This window comes from Dasypus novemcinctus, chromosome 24 (genome assembly GCF_030445035.2).
Source record: "Dasypus novemcinctus isolate mDasNov1 chromosome 24, mDasNov1.1.hap2, whole genome shotgun sequence".
In the NCBI taxonomy this organism is placed as follows: Eukaryota; Metazoa; Chordata; class Mammalia; order Cingulata; family Dasypodidae; genus Dasypus; species Dasypus novemcinctus.
In genome coordinates, this window is record NC_080696.1 from 66,344,061 (window position 1) to 66,365,109 (window position 21,049).

The 21,049-nt window shown below is 63.4% G+C and overlaps 2 protein-coding genes across 3 annotated transcripts; both read left to right on the forward strand.

Annotated features, from left to right (window-relative positions):
* The first annotated feature begins 432 nt into the window (after positions 1-432).
* Positions 433-5,360, forward strand: MRGBP (MRG domain binding protein). The gene is made up of 5 exons (XM_058287298.2): positions 433-612; positions 799-920; positions 2,977-3,058; positions 3,345-3,419; positions 4,370-5,360. The coding sequence occupies exons 1-5, from the start codon at positions 468-470 to the stop codon at positions 4,555-4,557; spliced, it is 612 nt and encodes a 203-aa protein (XP_058143281.1). The 5' UTR covers positions 433-467; the 3' UTR covers positions 4,558-5,360.
* Positions 5,361-10,292: 4,932 nt separating this feature from the next.
* On the forward strand, positions 10,293-17,456 carry OGFR (opioid growth factor receptor). 2 transcript variants are annotated; one of them, XM_058287297.2, is made up of 7 exons: positions 10,293-10,381; positions 12,715-12,783; positions 13,381-13,459; positions 14,327-14,405; positions 15,067-15,133; positions 15,745-15,893; positions 16,347-17,456. In XM_058287297.2, the coding sequence occupies exons 2-7, from the start codon at positions 12,757-12,759 to the stop codon at positions 17,203-17,205; spliced, it is 1,260 nt and encodes a 419-aa protein (XP_058143280.1). In that variant the 5' UTR covers positions 10,293-10,381; positions 12,715-12,756; the 3' UTR covers positions 17,206-17,456. The 2 variants fall into 2 exon arrangements, with proteins under 2 accessions (XP_058143280.1, XP_058143279.1); XM_058287296.2 differs by lacking the exon at positions 10,293-10,381 and adding an exon at positions 10,717-10,955.
* The last annotated feature ends 3,593 nt before the right edge of the window (positions 17,457-21,049 follow it).

A 21,049-nucleotide genomic window follows, 5' to 3' on the forward strand; every position in this document is an offset into this window, starting at 1 on the left:
CAGCCCATTTTTTAACTGGGTTGTTTGTCATTTTATTATTGTGCTGCAAGTGTCCTTTACATAGTTTGTATATGAGTTCCCAATGAGATACATGACTTGCAAATAAATATCTTCACTCATTCTGCGGGTTGTCTTTTCACCTTTTTGGATGGTGTTCCTCGTAGCATAAAAGTTTTCATTTTGATGGAGCGTTTCTCCTTAACGTACTTTCTCAAACGCTCAGGTTTTAAATACCCGGCACCTGCGCCAAGCAGCGGGCGCAGGCTGCGGGGAAGGGCTGCCCAGCCTGGCCGCCAGGGGGCGCCGCGGGCGCACGCCAGCGCCCGGGCCCCTGGCAACGCCGTTAACTGCGCCTGCGCCGGCGCGCGAGCCCGCGCGTGGGCCCGGCCCGAGCGCGCGCCGGCGTCTGCGCCTGCGCGGGCCGGTGGCCGCGCCTCCTCGCGCCGGGCTGGTGGCCGGCCGCGGCCATGGGGGAAGCGGAGGTGGGTGGCGGCGCCGCGGGCGACAAGGGCCCGGGGGAGGCGGCGACGAGCCCCGCGGAGGAGACGGTGGTGTGGAGCCCCGAGGTGGAGGTGTGCCTCTTCCACGCCATGCTGGGCCACAAGCCCGTCGGTGAGCGCGCGCGGAGGCCGCGGGCTCGCGTGGGGGCGGGGCGGCCGCGGCAACTGTCGGGGTGGGGGCGGGGCGGGGGCGCCGAGGCCCGCCCTCCCCCCGGCCGCTCCACCTCTGCCCTCTGCCCTCTGCCCTCTGCCCTCTGCCCTCGCCCTCGCCCCGGGCCGACCCCTGCCCCCTCCGCAGGTGTGAACCGGCACTTCCACATGATCTGCATCCGGGACAAGTTCAGCCAGAACATCGGGCGGCAGGTCCCCTCCAAGGTCATCTGGGACCACCTGAGCACCATGTACGACATGCAGGCACTGGTGAGGCCCCAGGGGCCCGCCCCGAGGGGAAGGGGCGGGGCAGCTCCCACCCCTGCTCCCACCCCTCGCCCTGCTCCAGGGACTGTGGTCAGGGAGCTTCTGTCACTGCGGAGGACAGCCCCAAGTAGCGCCGTGCACGAGCCCCGGCGAAGTGGGGGCGCTGCCGTGGTGGGGGTCAGTAAAGGCCTCCCCAGGCCGGCCTGGAGCTGAGACCTGAAGGGAAGGGAGAGGCCTTGGCAGGCCTGGGAGGGGGGCCGTGGCCACGTCCCCAGGGTCTCCAGGTCCTTGTCAGTCACGGGAAGTCACAGGGTAGCCACGGTGGCTCCTGCAGGAACCAGGCCGGCAGGGTGCCTGTCCTCAGAGGCGCCGGGTGGGAGGAGAGCCAGCGAGCCTGGACAGCCAGAGAGATGGGGACGGCCCAGCAGAGGAAGCTGCAGGGCATTGACGGGCCAGGGCCCTAAAGACAGCGCGCAGCCAGGGGACAGGTGGCAGTGTCGGGGGACCAGCCTGCGCCTGCCCGGCTGGACTCAGGGGACCAGCCTGCGCCTGCCAGGCTGGACTCGGGCCACGCCGGCCCCCGACGCCCTGCCGCTGCTCTCTGTCGTCCTTTGTGCCCCCTTTCCTGGCTGGGTGTGGGAGCTAACTGCAGTCGCCCAGGGAGGTGGGGGCCGGGAGCCGCGGAGGCAGGCCCGGCCAGTGGCAAGCACCCCGGAACCCGAGCTGCTCCTAGGCGAGCAGCTGGGGTTGAGGCCACCGGGGGCAGGGCTTGCTGCCCCCCCGAGTGGCTCGGGCCTGGTCACCAGATGTGCCGTGAGCTGGAGGGGCCCGGCCTGCCCAGCCCCCTGCAGCAACCGGTGCCCTTTGCCTCTGGGCGGCGCCCGGCCCTGCCCGCTGGGAGAAGCACGCCCACTCCACAGGGGCGCGGGGACCAAGGCGCCGAGGGCCAGCTAGCAGCTCGGCAGAGTTGGATTCAAAGCCAGGCTGTGGGGTCCCCAAGGTCGCCCTCTGAACCAGCCCCTGTAATGCTGAGGGGTCACTCGTGAGAGGGCCTGGGGACGTGGCTCCAGGCGCTTCTGAGCCCCGGCTCTAGACCTGCAGCAGGCCAGAGGCTGGGGCGATGGGGCTGTCCCCGTGCTGGGGGAGCTCCTGCCGCAGTGCACGCAGACAGGTGGGTCTGGGGTGTGATCTCCCCCGTGAGGTGCAGACGCCCGGCTCGGGGGATGGCGGGGGACCTGGGGCTGAGCAGTCCAGCCCAGGGGTGCTCGCAGGTGCCAGGGGGCCGCCCCGGGCTCCACCCCACCCCTGGGTGGCACCTGGCCTCATCACAGCTGGTCGAGAATTTGGGGGTGTCACTCTTTTAGACCATGGGGTCCCTTTGTGGCTGATTCCAGAAGCACTCAAGGTCCTGGACACCCCACCCCAAGAGACTGATTTGAGGGCGCCTGTAGGGGGGCTGCTGGAGACCCCATCTCCTGCCAGCTCTGCCCCTTGCCCGGCTTCCCAGCTGGCCCTGGCCGTGTGGCTTCCCCGCCCATGGCACCATCAGCATCCACGGCCTGCCCTTGTAGATGGGAGCTGGGCCCTCGCTCTCCCTCTGGGTGGTGTGTGGGCTTGCCCACTCCCTCGGGGGACACGCTCGCATGCTAAGAGTTGCCGCGTGTGGGCTGGGCCAGTGCCTGCCGCTGCCACTGCCCTGGCGTGCGTGCGTCCCTGGCGTGGGGGCCGCCCTGGCGTGCGTGCGTCCCTGGCGTGGGGACCGCTCTGGCATCCGGCCTGTTGGGTGCCTCAGACCCCAGGCGCCCTCTCAGCACCCTTCTAGGTGGCTTTCACGCCGTCCCTGCCTTCTGGGGCCTCCCTGCAGAGCCCACGGTGCAGCTGTGACGAGGGATAGAGCAGGCGACCCTGCGCCCCCTCCCCGCGTGCACCCCGTTTCCTCCAGGTGGTCATGTGCTTGTAGGTGCTCCCGGGTGGGCTTCTGTGCGTTTTTAATCAGTGGTTAAAGTCACATTTCTTTTCTTGGTTTCTTAATAAATTAAAACGTTGTATTTGGTATTAGCATGAGTCTGAGATTCTCCCATTCCCGAATCCGGAGAGGAACTTCGTGCTTCCTGAAGAGATCATTCAGGAGGTCCGGGAAGGTGAGACCTGGGCTCAGGCCTGGGGTCAGGAGAGGCAGGCGCTGGGGAGCGGAGGGTGGGAGGCAAGTGTGGGGGGCTCCAGGGTGGGGGCGTCGCTCCGCGCGGCCTGGGCGGGGAGGGCTCTCGGGTTCTGGGGCTCCTGCCAAGGAGCAGGCCCCGAGGGCCACGCCTGAGGCCCCTCCGGCTGGGGCTGCTCTGTGCCTCTGCCACCTTGACGGGCACCCCCTCCAGGGAGGCTGCATCTCCCCCCGCCGCTTCCCTGTAAACATCAGCGTCTCCCCCGCAGGAAAAGTGACCATCGAAGAGGAGATGAAGGAGGAGATGAAGGAGGACGTGGACCCCCACAGCGGGGCTGACGACAGTAAGTGGGCGTGGGCCCTCGCCCCAGGTGGGCAGGCTCGGCCCCCCGCGGGCTGGCAGAGCAGCAGGCGACGTGGTTCAGCCTGGCGGGGGATAAGCACGCCCGCCGCGGCCTCCACGAGCAGAGGGGCAGCCCCGGGGCTGAGGACCCCGCCAGGACACGCGCCGCCGCCGTGCCTGGGGGTTCACTTGGAGTAGAGCGGGTCAGAGGTCACCTGGCTGCCGGAGAACCTTCCCCAGGGCGGCCCTGCCCAGCAAAGGACAGCGCAGGCCCAGGGAAGGGTCGGCTCTGTGCGGTGAGGCGCACATGGTGGTGCGGCCTGGACAGTGTGCCGCATGATGTCCTCGCAGCCTGAGGGGACCCTGAGGTGCTTGTGGTGGAACATCCACGGCGGGAGGGCCAGGCCAGGCCGGGGGCCGTATGCAGGGGCCTGCGGCTCAGGAAGGAGCCTCTGGCTTTGGGGTTGCAGCTCGCCCCTTCTCGGATGCTCTGGGAGTGACTAGGAAGGCGCACCCGACACCGGAGCTCTGACTGCTCACCCTCCCTCCCTGCCTCTACTGGAAGGGGCCTGAAAGGCAGACGCGTGGGTGCCTCTAGGGTGCTTCTCGCGACTCTGATACCCATAGAATCCTGGTGGCTTGTGGGTTTGGTGCGGGAGACAGGTCGTTTTCCTGTCCTCACTTGGCCTTCAGAGGTGCTAATTTTGTGTGTGACCTTGCGATCCTCTGAATGTTTCATGTGATCCATTTGTTTGTGATCTGAGCTGTGTTTAGTGGCTCCCAGTTGAGCCAAATCAAGCTTTTTATACTTAAAAAAAAGAAAAGCAGCAGCAGCCTTCCAGGCTCCAGGGGACACGTCAGTGGACCGAGTCCCCTAAGCCAAGCAGGACGGAGCGAGGTCCGCGTCGTCCGGGGCAGTTTGAGTCGCAGCCAGATGCTTCTCTCTCTCAGTGTTCTCATCTTCAGGGAGTTTGGGGAAGGCCACGGAAAAGTCCAGCAGAGAGAAGGACAAGAGCTCCTCCGACCCGGGGGCCAAAGACGGGGCCGACAAGCGCAAGCGCAGCCGCGTCACTGACAAGGTCCTGACGGCCAACAGCAACCCGTCCAGCCCCAGCGCTGCCAAGCGGCGCCGCACCTAGACCCTGGTCCCTGGGCGGTGGGCAGAGCGCCAGGACGGGCTGGGCCGGGTGCAGGCCGCAGAGCCACGCGGCCTGGCAGTGACGCCCAGGGCTGCCCACCCAGCCAGGCTGCCGCCGAGCGTGACCGTTGAGCTCCGGTGGGGGTGCTGCCAGCCGTGGGGTCCAGCGTGTAGCGGTCTGAGCTCCCTCTTCCCGCAAGGACACGTGGCTTCCCTTGTGCCCCGTCGAGCACCTGCCAGGCGCCCTGCTGAGCAGGCCAAGCGCGGGGCCTGGGGCCAGCAACAAAGGCCCTGCTTCGCACTGTCCGCAGAAGCGACTGTCTGGTCTCTGGCCACCATCAGCCTCTTTCTAAACAAAAAGCACTATGAGGAGAACGTGGCCTCGGGAGCCACGCCAGCCCCACCACGCCCCTGCAGCCGCTCGCCCCGCAGCCCGAGAACGGGACACTTCGCCTCGTTGGTTTGTACTGTAAAGATGTATATAATTTGGTTCATACTTCACTATTTAATTTTTAAGAAGCCTATTTTGTTAGCATTTTATATGAAAACATGATGCAGAAGTTAAACCTGTGTTTTTTCTGAGACGTTTTGTTTTAAGGTAATGAACACTGAGAAATTTTTTGCTCAGTTTTTGTATGCCAGATACTGAGAATTTGTAGCAGTTATTTTTGTATTACTGCATAGCTTTCAAAGAGTGAGTGAGTGAGTGAGCAGGCAGCACGCCCGCCAGCTGAGGAGGGCGGCCACGGTGTTTGTGGAGAGGGACTTGTGTGCTTGCTGGAAACATTAAAGCACGGAAAACGAGCCTGGCATCGGCTGAGTTTGATGCCAAACTCAGTTGGTTTTATTTGTATGTGTCTCCTACACGTACCTGAGGAGCGTGCCTAGGTGCTTTCCCACGGTCACTTCGATACACAGTGTCTACCGAGGAGGAGCCGAGCGCACACCCGCCCCGCAGGCTCGGCTGTGTCAGGCTCTGTTGTCCTCCCACGTGCCCAGGAGAGAAGGACACTCTCCCCCGGCCTGCCACTCGGCCCCCGTCTCCCTTGACAAAAGGCAGTGGATCTGCAGTTTGTCGCCCCAGGGAGCCCCTGACCCCCGCCGGGAGTGGGCCTCCAGCCGTCTGTTGAGTCCACCCCAGGGGCGCCAACTCGCCTGTTGCAGCTGAGGCAGAGCCAGGGGCCCGTGCCACGGGACTCGCCCGGCACGGGGTCGGGAGCTGCTTGCACCAAGCCTGCCCCCACGGCCTTGTCCACATTAACAGCCACCAGCCCACCCGGGAAGCGGCCGGCCCCCAGCCTGTCCTCTGCCCACCCCGTGTGCTGGGCCCGGGCAGGAGTTTGTACCTGGGGGGCGGCCCGCTGCCTGGGAGGCGCCACGGCCTCCAGCCGAGGACTGACCTCTTCTGTGGGGGTGGGACACGTCCTCTCGGTCGTTTCCGCGTCAGCGTCCTCCTGGGGAGGGGCAGGGCCGGGGAGGGGTTCTCGAGAGGGTGGCTTGCTCGGCTGGCACGTGGCCAGGGCCTCCGGAACCCCGCCTCCTGGAGGAGGACGCGGCCGAGGGGGGACGGAGGCGCTCCCGGGGTCCCCCCGTCGAGCCAGCGGCACGTGGCAACCCTTTTCCACGGTCCTGTTGCTGGAGCCATGACCCGCGGCGGGGATCCTGGCCCCGGAAAAGTTGGGGACTACCGGCAACGGGGAGCAGGTGGCTGCAGGTGGCACGGCCCAAGCTGGGAGTCCAGCCAGGAGCGGCGGACGGTGGCCGGGAAAGCCTGCGAAGTGAACCTTACCACTCGAAACGCTGCGAGTGGCCCTCGGGCCAGCTGCCTTGCGGCCCTGGCTGCCTGCCCCCGGGCCGCGGCCCTCCTCGGGCTCCAGGAGATGGCAGGACGGGCGGGGGGCTCGGTCAGGAGGGGCCTCAGCAGAGGAGCCAGGCCCGGGCCTGCCCGGCCTGGCCGCTCCCTTCCCGCTGCAGCCGGGCCCCCCGGGGCTGAAGTGACGCACCACCCAGTGGCCCAGCCACAGCCCAGGCGTGGGGGCTCAAGCGCCCGGTTTTCTGGGGTGCGCAGCTCCAAGCCGCCACAGAGGTGTGAAGTGTTCGTGGTTCCCGAGGCCTGAACCCGGGCACCGCCCGCGCACCGTGGCCCACGCAGGCCCGTGCGTCCCAGCCCCTGAGGCTTCTCTGGGGCAGTGCCCAGGCCGCGTGCGTTCACTTGGTGGTTTTTCGTTTGCTCTTCAGGAGTTACAGATTTACAGGAAAAATCATGGAGAAAATAGCTCCAGCACGGCCTCTCGCTGCTCTGTTACTAGTGACTTGCCACCCGCGTGGCGCCTGGTACAGGTGGGAGAGCGCCCGTCCATTGTACTAGAAACGCAGCCCAGGGTTTACTTTAGGAGTCACCTCTGCGTTTTCAGGCTTTATGCTAGAAACTTACACAACCTAAAATGTCTTCTCTTCACCACGTTAAAATACGGAGCCATCTATTTCTCCCTTCAAATCTGTCAATATTTGCTTTGTATATTTTGGGGCTCTGAGGTGCCTATGAATTTATAATTGTTATGTTTTGTCAAACTGACCACTTTTATCAGATTTTAGTGCCCTTGGTCCCTCATAACAGGTTTTTTATTTAAAGTCTATTTCATCTGATATTAGTGTAGCTACCACAGCTCCCTTCATTACTATTTGTATGTTTATTTGTTCATGTTTTACTTTCAACCTACTTGTACCTTTGTTGTTTTTTTAATTTTATGAAGTTGAGTTTTTTTCTAACAAATCAGTTTTATTGATACGTATTAAGAAAGCATACAATTCACCCAAAGTGTACAGTGATATTTGGTATAATCACATAGTTGTGCATTTATCACATCATTATTACAGCATTTTCATTATTTCAGTAATAATAATAAACAAAAAATAGACAATTCTTTACCTCTCAATCTGTTTCTCCTACTGTACGTAGCTATTTCTGGCTGTTCTAGCTCCTTCTACCTTTGAATTTAAGATGGGTCTCTTGCAAATAGCATATAGTTGGACCCTGCTTGTTTATTCTGCCAATCTCTGCATTTTGACTGGAGAATTTTTTTTTAAAGATAGATTTATTTATTTTATCTCCCCTTCCCCGCCCCCCAAGTTGTCTGTTCTCTGTGTCTATTTACTGTGTGTTCTTTGTCCACTTCTGTTGTTGTCAGCGGCATGGGAATCTGTGTTTCTTTTTGTTGCGTCATCTTGCTGTGTCAGCTCTCCGTGTGTGCAGCGCCATTCCTGGGCAGGCTGCACTTTCTTTTGCGCTGGGCAGCTCTCCTTACGGGGTGCACTCCTTGCACGTGGGGCTCCCCTACAGGGGGACACCCCTTCTTGGCAGGGTACTCCTCGCACGCATCAGCACTGTGCGTGGGCCAGCTCCACACGGGTCAAGGAGGCCCGGGGTTTGAACCGCGGACCTCCCATGTGGTAGGCCCTAACCACTGAGCCAAGTCCGCTTCCCTTGACTGGAGAATTTAATGCATTTACATTTCAAGGAACTATGGATGATGCCTGCTTTCTTCTCTCGCTTTGTTATTTGGTCTTTGTAAGTCTTTTTTTTTTTTTAAAGATTTATTTATTTATTTAATTTCCCCCCCTCCCTTGGTTGTCTGTTCTTGGTGTCTATTTGCTGCGTCTTGTTTCTTTTTCCGCTTCTGTTGTCGTCAGCGGCACGGGAAGTGTGGGCGGCGCCATTCCTGGGCAGGCTGCACTTTCTTTTCACGCTGGGCGGCTCTCCTTACGGGTGCACTCCTTGCGCGTGGGGCTCCCCCACGCGGGGGACACCCTTGCGTGGCACGGCACTCCTTGCGCGCATCAGCACTGCGCATGGCCAGCTCCACACGGGTCAAGGAGGCCCGGGGTTTGAACTGCGGACCTCCCATATGGTAGACGGACGCCCTAACCACTGGGCCAAAGTCCGTTTCCCTGTAAGTCTTAAGCCTATTTTTTTTCCTCAATGTTTTCATATTGGTTTGATTTTTTTGGTAATGTCCCATTTTGAGTCCCTTCTTATTTCTTTCCGTATACATTTTTCATATATTGTCTTGTGGTTACCATGGGGCATAAATTTAACATCCTAAACTTAATTTCAGTAGCTCACACTACACTGTTCTTATACTCCTCTGTCCCCACACCTTTTGTTGTACTTCTTAGAAATTACATCTTTATATATTGTATGCCCCAAATCGTAGACTTATCATTACTTTTTTATGCATTTGTATTTTAGAACCTGTAAGAACCCAGAAGGCCCTTAGCCTGCGGGGAGCAATCCTGGTCCCCAAGCAAAGGCCAGCCTGAGGTCCGAGGGCGTCCTCGCTGTCAGCTGGCCTGCAGGCTGGGGAAGGGACGCCGAGCCAGCTGTCTGCCCGCACTAACGCCCCCAGAGCCTGGCCTTGTGGCCACAGCCGGCTGTGAGTCCAGCTAGTGTTTGAGACAATAAAGTGGAGTAGTTACATGAGAACCTTACCTAGAGGAGCCACTCCCACTACCCATTTCAAGGGCTCGGTCCCCCCAGCGGTGCCCAAGGCAGACGTTGAGTCAGGTGCCCACAGCCAGGGGCATTACACCGAGAGTGGTTTCCAGCCGCCTGAAAGCTGCCGGCATGGCAGAGAGGACAAGCACGTCCGGCCACCTCCCAGCCCCAGAAGAGGCTCCTGGGAGGCCCCTCAAGCCAGCTAGAGGCCCACAGCCCCGGCATGACCCCAGCCACTCCTGCCCGGTGCCTGGGACAGCAGCGCTCCCTCCCGAGCCTGCTGCTCCAAAGCAAGGGGAACGCCACAGCACTTCAGGTTATGACAGACTGACAGATTGCGTAAGACTCTTAGCGGAGGAGCGAGGCTGCCCGCTGGCCTTGGGAGAGGAAGTGCCCTGTCGTGAGCTGCCCGGGCCCTGGGAGCGGGCCCCGGCCTACCACCAATGGAAATGGGGATGTGGGTCCGGAGTCCTGCCCACCCAAGGAGGACAGGGACCTCAGACCCACACCCACATGGGGGTAAATTTTACCAGCAAGCTGAGGGAGCCTGGAAGCCAACCGCTCTCTGCACGAGCCTCTGATGAGCCGCAGCTGCAGCCGAGACAGCAGGTGGCCCCGCGGCCTGCGCCCGCGCTCCTGCCCGCAAAGCTGAGCCTGAAGGGGCATTCCTGCAGGCCACTAAGTTGGTTCTACAGCCGCCCAGGACTGTGCCCAGCAAAGGCAGCACCTGTGATGTGGCTGACGGCGCCTCGGTCCTCAGAATGGTGCTGGGCGCTGGAGCGCAGGATGCCCAACACGGGCCGTTGAGGCCACGCCGACCCCAGCCGTGCGGAAGTCTGGATGGGGAACCAGGGGCCGAGGAGCCTGCCCTGGGGACCAGCAGCTCCCCCAAGACCTCGGCCCGCTGGATGCCTGGGAGGGGGCTGCCCCCTGTGACTCAGGGCGTGACCCAAGGCCCCCGGGGTCATCCCCAGGTCCAGTCAGTCAGGAAGGCGCTTCCGGATCCCCGCCTCTGCAGAAGGGGCTGTGGTCTCGGCCAGCCTGGGGGGGAGGCAAGACCGGCCCAGAAGGAACCCCGCTCCCTGGCACTCGGGGAGCCACCCCAGGAGGTGCTCCAGAAGTGGGGAGCGACTCTGGGCCAGGCCGGGGTGCTGGACCGGCTGCACCGGCCTCCTCCATGCCGCCGCCGCCAGGGGGCCGCCTCGCCTGCGATTACAAAGCACAGGAACTCGCGGCTTCACGAAGCACGTGACAGCGCGGTGGAGAGGGCGCCTAAGACGACAGCGGGGGGACATTTTCAAACGTGCCCCAGGGCCGGGAGGACAGGAAGGTGGGCTGTGGGGTACCCTCCACCTACCGTCAGAAGTAACCACACAGGGCCGGGGCCAGCCTGGCCACCATGGGGACAGTCCTCTGGGGTCATCCTGGGAGGTGCCTATGGAGGGGACAGCCTGGGGGAAACCACGCTGGCAGAGGCGTTAGCAGCTCGCTGTGCAAAAGCCAGGGGCCACACCTCTCCCCTTCTCTCCACCCCACCTCTCCCCGCCCCTCCCCTCCACTCCCCCTCCTCCTCACTCCCCTTCTCCCCTCTTCTCCCCTCCCCCTGCACTCCCTCCCCTCCCCCTCCCCCTCCCCCTCCCCTCGCGCCGCCCCGCCCCCGCGCTTCCTCCTCTTTCGCTTTCGCTTCCGCCGCCGCCTCGGCCCCGCGCTCCAGCATGGACGACCCCGACTGCGACTCCACCTGGGAGGACGAGGACGCGGAGGGCCTGGGGGCGGCGGGCGGCGGGGACGGGGACGCCGCCGCGGGGGACGCGGACGCCGGCGAGGAGGCCGAGGAGGAGGAGGGCGCGGAGGGCGAGGACGCGGAGGAGCAGCCGCGGGCGGCGCGGCCCCGCGCCCTCCAGGTGGGCCCCGCGGCGCTGCGGGCCGGGGGTGCGGGCGCCCCTCCCCCGGCTCCCCCCTGCCCCCGCCGCCCCTCGCGCCGCGCCCGGCACCCCTGCCCCTCCGCGCTGCCGCGCTCCGCCGGCCCCAGGTCGCGCGTGGCCCTGCCGCCAGCTCTCAGGTTTAACTCAGTCTTGGAGCAGGTGGAGCGAGTGACCCCAGAACCCAAGGGTGCCTGGCCGCCCCCCCTGCTGCGCCCCCAGCCTGAGCTCACGGCAGAGTGCCTGTGGGCTGTCCCTGCTCGGGGCTGTGCTGTTGGCAGCTCGGAGCAGTTGGAGGAGAAGCGGAAGCTGACGCTGTGCCGGGGGGGGGGGGGGGGCGCCTCCCCAGGGTCCGTCTTGTCCCTGGGCCCTTGGCCCAGAAGTCTAGAAATCCACCTGACAGGCAGCGCCAGGGCCAGGGAAGGCTGGGATGGGCCTGGCCTCCTGCCCCCTCCACCAGTGCTCCTTCCAGGGTCCTCCACCAGCACAAGCTGCTGCCACCCCCCTCGCCCAGCTGCTGCACACCCTCTCGGGCCCCTTGCCCCCTCGCCCAGCTGCTGCACACCCGCTCGGGCCCCTTGCCCCCTCGCCCAGCTGCTGCACACCCTCTCGGGCCCCTTGCCCCCTCGCCCAGCTGCTGCACACCCGCTCGGGCCCCTTGCCCCCTCGCCCAGCTGCTGCACACCCTCTCGGGCCCCTTGCCCCCTCGCCCAGCTGCTGCACACCCTCTCGGGCCCCTTGCCCCCTCGCCCAGCTGCTGCACACCCTCTCGGGCCCCTTGCCCCCTCGCCCAGCTGCTGCACACCCTCTCGGGCCCCTTGCCCCCTCGCCCAGCTGCTGCACACCCTCTCGGGCCCCTTGCCCCCTCGCCCAGCTGCTGCACACCCTCTCGGGCCCCTTGCCCCCTCGCCCAGCTGCTGCACACCCTCTCGGGCCCCTTGCCCCTTCTGCAGCCTTGGCAGGGCCGGTGCCCCTCACCCTGGTAGCTGCGTTGGTTGACCCAGCGCCCCTCCTCCAGCTACCGCCCATCTTTCCCTGGGGGCCGAGGGGGGTAGTGAAGTGCCTCAACCCGGCCAGTCGCCGTCCTCAGGCCCCGGTGCCACCGTCCTCCAGGAGAGGGGGGGCCGGAAGGTTCCCAGAGCCGGCCCGGGTCTCATTCGTTGGGGTTTTCATTTGCTCATCTGCTGGGAGCGATCTGGGTCCCTCCGGGGCGTGTAGACAGTGAGGTCACTGCCCCTGGGACGCGCTAGGACCACGGGGGACCCCGGAGGGGACACGGAAGTGGTGGACGCAGGGGTGGACTGGGCCTCTCCCCATCCCACCAGGGTCACAGCTTGGGGGCGGGGCCTGGGAGAGGGGACTTCGGGTGGGTTGGGGACCCCGTGGGGGTTTGCACGGCGGGTGCGCCACCCCAACATGCTAAGCCCGATTCCCAGAGGGTCTGGCTGCGTGAGGGGTGCTAGGGCCCCGGTGGGGCTGGGCGGAAGGGGCAGGCCCCGGGGGGCGCCGGGGCTGGCAGCCTCGACTGCGCGCGGGTGACGGGGACGTTCCCAGGCTCTGAATCTGCCTACTGGGGACCCTCCAAAACACTGCCTGGGGGAGACAGCCGGGGGCTCCCTGAGCCGTGCCTGCCCCTAGTGGGGCTGGGGACAGCCGGTCCTTGCCCTCGCCCGGGGGGCTCACGGAGGGGACTGGGGAGGGCTTCCCGTGGGGTCACAGTCCAACTCTCAACTCCTCCCAGGCCAGGACGACTTGCTCCCGGAACTGGAGGGCCGTGCGGGACATGAGCCGCTACCGGCGCCACTACCCGGTACGTGCCCCGCGCCCGCACAGCCGCACGCCTCCCGTCGGTGCCCCTCCCTTGGCACCGTTCTCAGCACTCTCCTCCTCCAGGGAATGTCAGCTGGAGGACACGTCCACCAGCCCCAGGTCTCAGGCCGGCAGGTCCCGGGTCCTGCCGGAACCCAGCATGGCACGTTGGCCATGGCGCCTTGCAGGAGGCAGCCCGGGCCGCAGGGCACGGGCCCAGGGCTCTCCCAGCACCGCCAGGGGCCCAGGGCCCAGGGCACACCGGCACCAGCTGCAGGGGTGCAGATCCCACAACGTCATGCCTGTGTCGACCACCCCCCACCCCAGCGGCGCCTGGAGGTGGCTGTCGTGTCCTCCAGTGCAGGGGCCTCCCCCCCACCCCTGTTCTCTGCACTCGACGCCCCTCAGGCGAGCTGGGCTGCCTCGAGTGCAGTGGGGGGCGGGGGGGCTCCCCAGCCCTCTGGTTGTCAAGAAGGGCTGCTATCCTCCCAGCGGAGGCCCGTCCTTGCCCGTGGGAAGAGGGACCTTGGGCCGGCCTCCAGGATGGCGCGAGGTCGGCGTGGCCCGGGAACAGGCGTCTCGTGGCATTTCTTTGCAGGATTTGGTGGAGCGAGACTGCAATGGGGACATGCCAAACCTGAGCTTCTACAAGAACGAGATCCGTTTCTTGCCTAACGGTGGGTGCCCGCCTCGCCACCACCACCCTCTCCTGGCAGGGGCTGTCTCAGCTTGAACGCTGCGTGCCCCCCATCCCGTGCCTGGCTGGGTGCACTGGGGACCCCTGTTTGGGAGGTGCTCTATGGTGGGGCAGTGACCTTCAGATAGCTCTGGGGAGCCCCCTTGAGGCCACCCAGGGGACCCCAGGCCCCCAAGCCCAGGGCTTGGCAAACTTCGAGCAAAGGACCAAAGTCAGTGCTTAGGCTGGTCAGGCACCAGCCTTCCGCTGCCACCACTCGACCTCACCACCTTACTGTGAAAACAGCCAGGCCGAGAAGGGCTTTCGCGTTTTTAAATGGCTAAAAAAAATTAAAAGCAGAATGCCATTTTATGACGTGTGAAAATTACGTGGACTTCAGATCTCAGCGTCCACAGGTAACCTTTCATTGGCGCTGAGCCACGCCCACTTGATGTACCGTCCACGGCTGCTTTTGCGCTGCCAGGGCAGAGCTGCGTCACTGCCACAGCCTGCGGCCGAAAAGCCGGAAGGTTCCTTAAGCCCCGTGTTTGCGCGTGGAGCTCCACGGCTAACGGGCTGTGGGTGGGGGTGCAGGAGGCCCTCCCGCAGAGACAGGCCGGCTAAGACCCTCTGCCCAGCGGCGCCGTCTCGCCCAAGGCTGCCCTCGGCCGGCAGCGAGGGCCCGGCTTCCAGAGTATAAAGGAGCCGAGGGCCCCGCAGCCAGCGCCGGTGGGTTAGACGCAGATCTTCAGTCCTGTGGGCGCTGCTGGGCACCAGGCACCCTGAAGGTCCCCAGGGAGCATGGGGGGGAGGGCTTTCTGGAGATCACGGCGGGACTGTCTCGCCTGACTTGTGTGGGGGCTCCCAGGCTATTTCATCGAGGACATTCTCCAGAACTGGAAGGACAAGTACGACCTCCTGGAGGACAACCACTCCTACATCCAGTGGTGAGCAGCGGCAGGGGCGAGCGCAGGGGCTGGGGCGCCGGCCGGGTGCTCTGACCTCCCTGAAGCCAGCGTCCAAGCTACGCGTGGCGCCACGTACGCGCGTCGCTGGGTACTGAGGGGCGGCTCGGGCACATCCTGCAGTCCCCTGCAGGTGGGCCCGACATCGCCTTGGAGGGGCAGCCGGCGCCGTGCGCAGGCTCGCTGGTGGAGGGCCAGGCTCCGGGAGCACGGCCTCAGCGCCACAGACAGGCGGCGGGGGTCGCTGGCCGGACTCTCTCCCAGACCGTCCACACGTGCCCAGAAGGTCACGTCCCTTGTTGCGAGGGCAGAACTCCTGTGCCCGGGGCATTTGCGGGCCTGCAGCATGCCCGGTAGGAGGGGGGAGAGAGGACCGGTCGCGCAGGCTGCCGGGGCCAGCGCTGCAGCCATCCCGCTGCCCTGCCGTGGGCAGGCGGGGTCCCGTGGGCCGCACCCAGCCCGCCCACTGCCCGCTGCCCTCCCCACCCTCACCCTACGAGCAGGGCACGTGGAGGAGGCCGCAGGAAGGAGGCTTTAGGCAGCCCCCTCCTCTAGGGCTGAGGGCCTGAGCCAGGGAGGTCAGCAGCCCACGAAGGCCGCGCAGTGGGCGGGCACTGGACTCACGGCCGCCTCTCCTCCACAGGCTGTTTCCTCTGCGGGAGCCGGGGGTGAACTGGCACGCCAAGCCCCTCACGCTCAGGGAGGTCGAGGTGAGCGTGGGGGGGGGGGGTCTGCAAGCTTCCTGCACCTTTGGGAGTCTTCTAGAAGGAGCACAAGGAGCCTCAGCCGAATCCTCCCCCCCCCCCCCCCCCCCCCCCGCCAAAGTGGTCCTCGCCTCTGCCCCAGGGGCTTCTGGAGAAACACCCTGGCCATCTGCCTCAGGTCGGGGAGTCCGGCCCAAGGCTGTGAGCAGGATCAGAATAATGGGGACTCTCCCTTCACCCCCTGGTTCAGCCAGAGTGGGGGTGCCGGGTTTAGAAGCTGCCCCTTGAGGGGAGGGGCCGGAGAGCATCGGTCCAGCCCAGGCGCTCTCAGCCCTTGTTCTAGATGGCGTGAGTGGTTCCCTCGGGGACCAGGGTGGGTAAAGCACAAGCCTGAGGCCCCCTGGGCTGCGAGACCTTGAGCTCAGGGTGCCTCCCCCTGCCCTCTGCCCTCTGCCCTCCAGTCAGTGAGGCCGGGGCTGGCTCTTCCCAGAGCTGGCTTCTCGGGTTAAGTCAGGAAGCTAGGGGTGGCGTCGGCGCCGCGCTGCTGCCGCCCAGGATCGCCCGGGATCGGGAGCTTCCGGCGAGGCCGCCTGAGCGCCCCGTGGGGCGTTTTCCAGGCGTTCAAAGGCTGCCGGGAGGCCATGGCGCGCTTCGTGCAGGCCTACGAGCTGATGCTGGGCTTCTACGGGATCGAGCTCGAGGACAGGGACAGCGGCACGGTGCGCAGAGCCCAGAACTACCAGAAGCGCTTCCAGAACCTGAACTGGTGAGCCGCCCCTGGGGACCCCCCCCCCGCCCCCGTGCGGCTCAGCGGGGGGGGGGGGGGCACTCCAGGAAGGGGGCTCCGGGTGCCCCGGGCAAGGAGTGAAGGCCGAGCCGGCTGCTCCCTGGTCTGTGGGGGCTGCCCACCTGGTGGGGGGGGACTTCTAGGAAGCCCCTGCAGTCAGTTTTGCCTTTGGGCTGTGGTCCTTCCCGCCTCGGGGACGTGTCCCGTTTGGTGGCCTTTCCAGGGCCTCCACCTGCAGCGTCCCGGGGTCCCTGGCTGGGCTGAGCGCTTTGGGGTGCAGGAGCTGGGACCCCCTGCCCTGCAGCCATGCGCCTCCCCACCTTGGGGGTATCCAGCTCCCCAGATCCCCACGTCCCCACCTGGCGGCCAGGGGCCGGGATGGCCTTCCCCGGGGCAGCGCGGCCCCCTGACCCGGCGCCCCCCGCCCCGCAGGCACAGCCACAACAACCTGCGCATCACGCGCATCCTCAAGTCGCTGGGCGAGCTGGGCCTCGAGCGCTTCCAGGCGCCGCTGGCGCGCTTCTTCCTGGAGGAGGCGCTGGTGCGGCGGCAGCTGCCGGGCGTGCGCCAGAGCGCGCTGGACTACTTCATGTTCGCCGTGCGCTGCCGCCGCCAGCGCCGCGAGCTCGTGCACTTCGCCTGGGAGCACTTCCGGCCGCGCTGCAAGTTCGTCTGGGGACCCCACGACAAGCTGCGGGCGTTCCGGCCTCGCGCGCCCGCGGCCACGGCCGAGCGCGAGGAGGACGCCCCGGAGGAGGCGGGCGCCCAGGGTCGGACCTGCGGGCCGGGGAGGGCCGAGGGCGGGGACCCCGGGCCGCCGAGTGGGGGGCCCCAGGAGGCGGGGTCCGAGGAGCAGGGGCCCGAGAGCCCCAAGGAGAGCAAGAAGCGGAAACTCGAGGGGTACCGGCGCGCGCCTGGCGCGGGCGAGCAGGGCGCGGCGGACGTGGAGCGCATCGCGCTGAACCTGGAGGGCTGCGCGCTCAGCCAGGGCGGCCTCGGCCCGGATCCCCGGGGCGCGGGGGAGCAGGCCCCCGGGGAGGCCGCGCAACCCGGCCCCCAGCCCGCGGGGGCCACGGCGGCCGACGACGTGAGGAAGCGCAGGAAGGTGGAGCCGGGCGCCCCGGGAGCCGCCCCCGCCCAGCGCCCCGAACCCCAGCCCAGGGCGGGCGAGAGCGGGGCCCGCGAGGCGGCGGCGGAGGGCGCCCCGGGGAGCCCCTCGGAGGGCGCGGCGGCCGCAGGACCCGGGCCGGGGGGGAGCGAGGCGCCGCCCTCGGGCCCCGGGGAGCCTTAAAGGCAGGGGCGCGGGGCGACGCGGGCGCCGGCGAGAGGGGCGTCTGGCGGGCCCGCCGCGCTGCGAGGCCCCGTCCCCTCGGCGCGCGAGGGCGGATCCCGGAGCCCTGACTTCGACCTCCCTCCTCGTCTGCTGGGGCCCCGCGCCCCCTGCTCTTTGTAAACTGACGCAGGAGGGTGGCGGGTCTGGGGAAGGGGCCCGTTTTCCTAATCCGGTGCCAAGGCCTTTTCTGAATAAACTCTTTGACTTTGTCGGGCGTGAAGGAGGACCTTGTTCGGTGGCCTTGCCCTGGAAGTCGCCTGTGGGGGCAGCATGAAGCACACGAGCCACAGGGCACGCGCACCCCCGCCCAGAGCTTGCATTTGGGGCGCTCGGCTCCCTCGGCCCACAGGCCCACCATACTGGCTACGGCCCCCAGCACCCGCCCCCACTCAGCACGTGGCTCCCGCTGCCTTTGTGGTCATCGCAGCCCCCTTGGGCGGGCTCAGTGTTGGGGAGGGTCTTGGGGGTGTCCCCGGCCCAGCCTGGCATAGAGAGCTGAGACCGTGAGCTCTGCTGGGCTCTGCACTTGGCCCCCACCAGCCCAGGGTGGCTGCCTGTCGCCCAGCCACCCCCGCCGGGGTCCCCTGCCCACAGGGTGCCCCCTTTCGGCGCTGCGGGCTGCCGGCACCAGCCTGGGTGGGGGTGCCCCTTCAGGCCCCACTGCCACTTTGCCCTCGTCCCTCTGTCACCAGAACGAGGGGCTCGCCGAGGCCTTGGGGAGGGTCTCCCACCTCATGACCCTCTAAGGGGCCACGCACCGTGCTTGGACAGGTGACGTCCCTAGAGATCACAGCCCCGTTAGAAGTGTGGCTCCAGCCATCCTGCTCTGGGAGGGTGTGGAATGGTCATCTGGGCAGCCCCAAGTCGGGTCCCCAGTGCTGGGGAGTCCACCCCTGAATGGCTGGCTCCCCGGCTCCTACCCCACGCCCTGGAAGCCGGGGAGGGGAGGAGGGCGCTGAGTGGCCCGGGGGCCACGGTTTCACCAGGCTCCCACTGACCCCTCGTGGCCGGGGTCCTCCGCAGGGCAGCAAGGGAGTGGGCGTGGCTCAGCGGTGAAGCGCCTGCTTCCCATGTACGAGGTCTGGGGTTCAATCCCCGGTCCCTCCTCTAAAAGAAAACAAAAAAGGCCGCTGTGGATGCAGGGCCCCGAAGTGCGGCGGGCAGCACGCGGCAGCCCCTGAGCAGCAGGGAGAGGGTCCCCTAGCAGGCGGATAGCGCTTCAGTCTCTCCTGCGCAAAGAGCAACGCCAGCGAAGCTGACTGACGGGGGGGTGTGCGGCAGCCCCCCTCGTTCTGCGCCCCCAGCACGGCACCACTGTTCCTCCTGGAAGGGGCAGCTCTTCAAGGGGAGGGTCTTTCCCAGGGGTCACAGCAAGCCCACCTTGGGGGGGGGGCTGCCCGGAGCTGGATGCTGGACGCCAGGTGTCCCCTTGACCCCGGGTGTGCATGCTGGGCGCTGGGGGGACAGAGCTGGGCCAGGGGCCACCTCCGAAGGGATGGCATCAGAGCCCCGTCCACCCCCACTGCCCCTGCCCAGCCAAGGAGGCGGACCTGCCCTCCCCCACCATTGCACACGCCCCGGGATGGCTCAGGCCAGGGCGGCGTGGGCGCTTGTGAGCCTCTCGCTTCGCCCCTTCCTAACAAAATCCACACAGGCTGTCCACGGCAGCGGCTCCCTCGTTACCCAGGGTGAGGTGACGCGCTCTCCAGCTGCCACGTCTTGAGAGATCAGAGCTGCACATCTTGCTGAGGTTTCCTATGTGCTACAGCGGTTCTCCAGAATGTGTTCGCCAGGTACAGTGGACGTGCCACAACGATGCAAGAGTTTGTTGATGTGGGAGGGGTGGCATGGTGGGGTGGAGGTATATGGGGACCTCATATTTTTTTAATTAACGTTTAAAAGAAAATGAAGAAGAAAAAAATAAGAATTATAATGAAAAAGAAATAGAAATATCTCATTAAAAAATAGGAAAGGATACAAATAGACTTTCTGAAAAAATTATAATGGTCATATTCATATATGAAAATTTGTTTACTGTTACTTAATTTTTAAACGCAAATTAAAATATAAAGTGGGGGGAAAAATGTTATTGCGGGAACATATGAGATGAGCCATTTTGACCATTAGAGAGGTGTGCGATCCGGTGCGGTCGCTGCATTCTCCGCTCTGCTCGCTCACCGCCATCCTTCACTACACCTCCCCCACGGAGGCGCGTCCCCATTAGGCGGGAGCTCCTCGTCGGCCCTCCCCTGGCCCCTGGCAGCTTCTAACCTGTTTCCTGTCTCTGGGAAGGTGCTTATTCCAAATAGCTTGTTAAGTGGAACCACGCAAGTTGTTCTGGCTTACTCAGCACGTTTTCAGGGTTCGCCCACATCAGAGCATGTATCGGAACTTGATTCCTTTTGAAGGCTGACTAATAGTCCACTCTGTGGAGGTGCCACGTTTTGTTTATCTATTCACCTGTTGATAAGCATTTGGATTGATTCTAACCTTTTGGCAACTGCAAATAATGATGCTGTGAACACTTACATGCAAATATCCGTTGGAGTCCCTGTTTTCAATTCTTTGGGGGTATTTAGAAGTGGGAATGCTGGCTCAGAGGAACTGCCAAACTGTTTTCCATAGTGGCTGCCCCATTATATTCTTAGTAACAATGTATGAGCGATTCTGTTTCCCCACATCCTTGCCAGCACTTGTTATTTTCCTCTCCTGGGCAGAGGGTAAGTGAATGGGACCTCGTGGTAGTTTTGGTTTCCATCTTTCTAATAACTAATGCTATTGAGCATCTTTTCCTGTGCCTTTTGGCCATTTGTATGTCTTTGGAAAATACCTATTCAAGTCCTTTGCCCATAAATTAAGATTTTTTGGTTTTGTTTTTATTGTTGAGTTGTAGAAATTCTTTATATATTCCTGATATTAAACCCTTATCGGATGTATGATCTGCAATTATTTTCTACCACTCTGTAGATGATGTTTTCCCTTTCTTGATAATGTCCTTTGATGCACAAAAATTCCTAATATAGATGAATTGTGTTGTATCTAAGAATAGATTGCCAAATCCAAGGTCATGAAGATTTGTCCCTATGTGATCTTCTAAGACTTTTATGGTTTTAGCTCTTGTATTTAGGTAGTTGATCAAAGTTGAGTTAAATTTTGTATATGAAGTGATATACAAACTTCATTCTTATACACGTGAAAATCCAGTTTTCCCAGCACCATAGTTCTATTACTGTTTTCCAGCTTCATTCGTTTGTGATCAGAGAAGATGCTGTGTATAGTTGCACTTTTTAAAAATTTATCAATGCTTGCTTACTGACCTCATATGGCTTATCCTGGAGAATGACCCACATGCACTGGAGAAGGATGTGCGTTCTGCAGCTGTGGGTGGAGGGCTCTCTGCTGTGTTGGCCTGCGCTGTATGGTTTTTAGTATTGTTCAAGCCCTTTATTTTCTTATTGACCTTCTTTCTAGAGGTTCTAGTCATTTTTGAAAGTGGTCTACTGAAGTCTCCAGCTATTATTGTAGAGCTGGGTTTCTCCATTAAATCTTTCAAGGTTTGCCCCATTTGGGGCTCTGCTGTTAGGTGTATACACACACACATATGTTTAAATTATCACTTTTGATCAATTGACTTTTATCGGTGCATAATGTCCTTCCTTGTCTCTTGTAACGTCTGTTCTGTCTGATACTGGTGTAGCCACCCCAGCTTTCTTTGGGTTACTATTTGCACGGAATATTTTTTCCATTCTTTCACTTTCACCTTATTGATATCTGTATTAGTCAGCCAAAGGGGTGCTGATGC

Excerpts from the sequence above, each read along its gene's own strand:
- MRGBP (XM_058287298.2), top strand. The coding sequence starts at position 468 with ATGGGGGAAGCGGAGGTGGGTGGCGGCGCCGCGGGCGACAAGGGCCCG. Across the intron at positions 613-798 it reads GCTGGGCCACAAGCCCGTCG|GTGTGAACCGGCACTTCCAC; the intron begins GTGAGCGCGCGC and ends CCCCCTCCGCAG. Across the intron at positions 3,420-4,369 it reads CCACAGCGGGGCTGACGACA|TGTTCTCATCTTCAGGGAGT; the intron begins GTAAGTGGGCGT and ends TCTCTCTCTCAG.
- OGFR (XM_058287296.2), top strand. The coding sequence starts at position 10,767 with ATGGACGACCCCGACTGCGACTCCACCTGGGAGGACGAGGACGCGGAG. Across the intron at positions 15,134-15,744 it reads TCACGCTCAGGGAGGTCGAG|GCGTTCAAAGGCTGCCGGGA; the intron begins GTGAGCGTGGGG and ends GGCGTTTTCCAG. Across the intron at positions 15,894-16,346 it reads CGCTTCCAGAACCTGAACTG|GCACAGCCACAACAACCTGC; the intron begins GTGAGCCGCCCC and ends CCCGCCCCGCAG.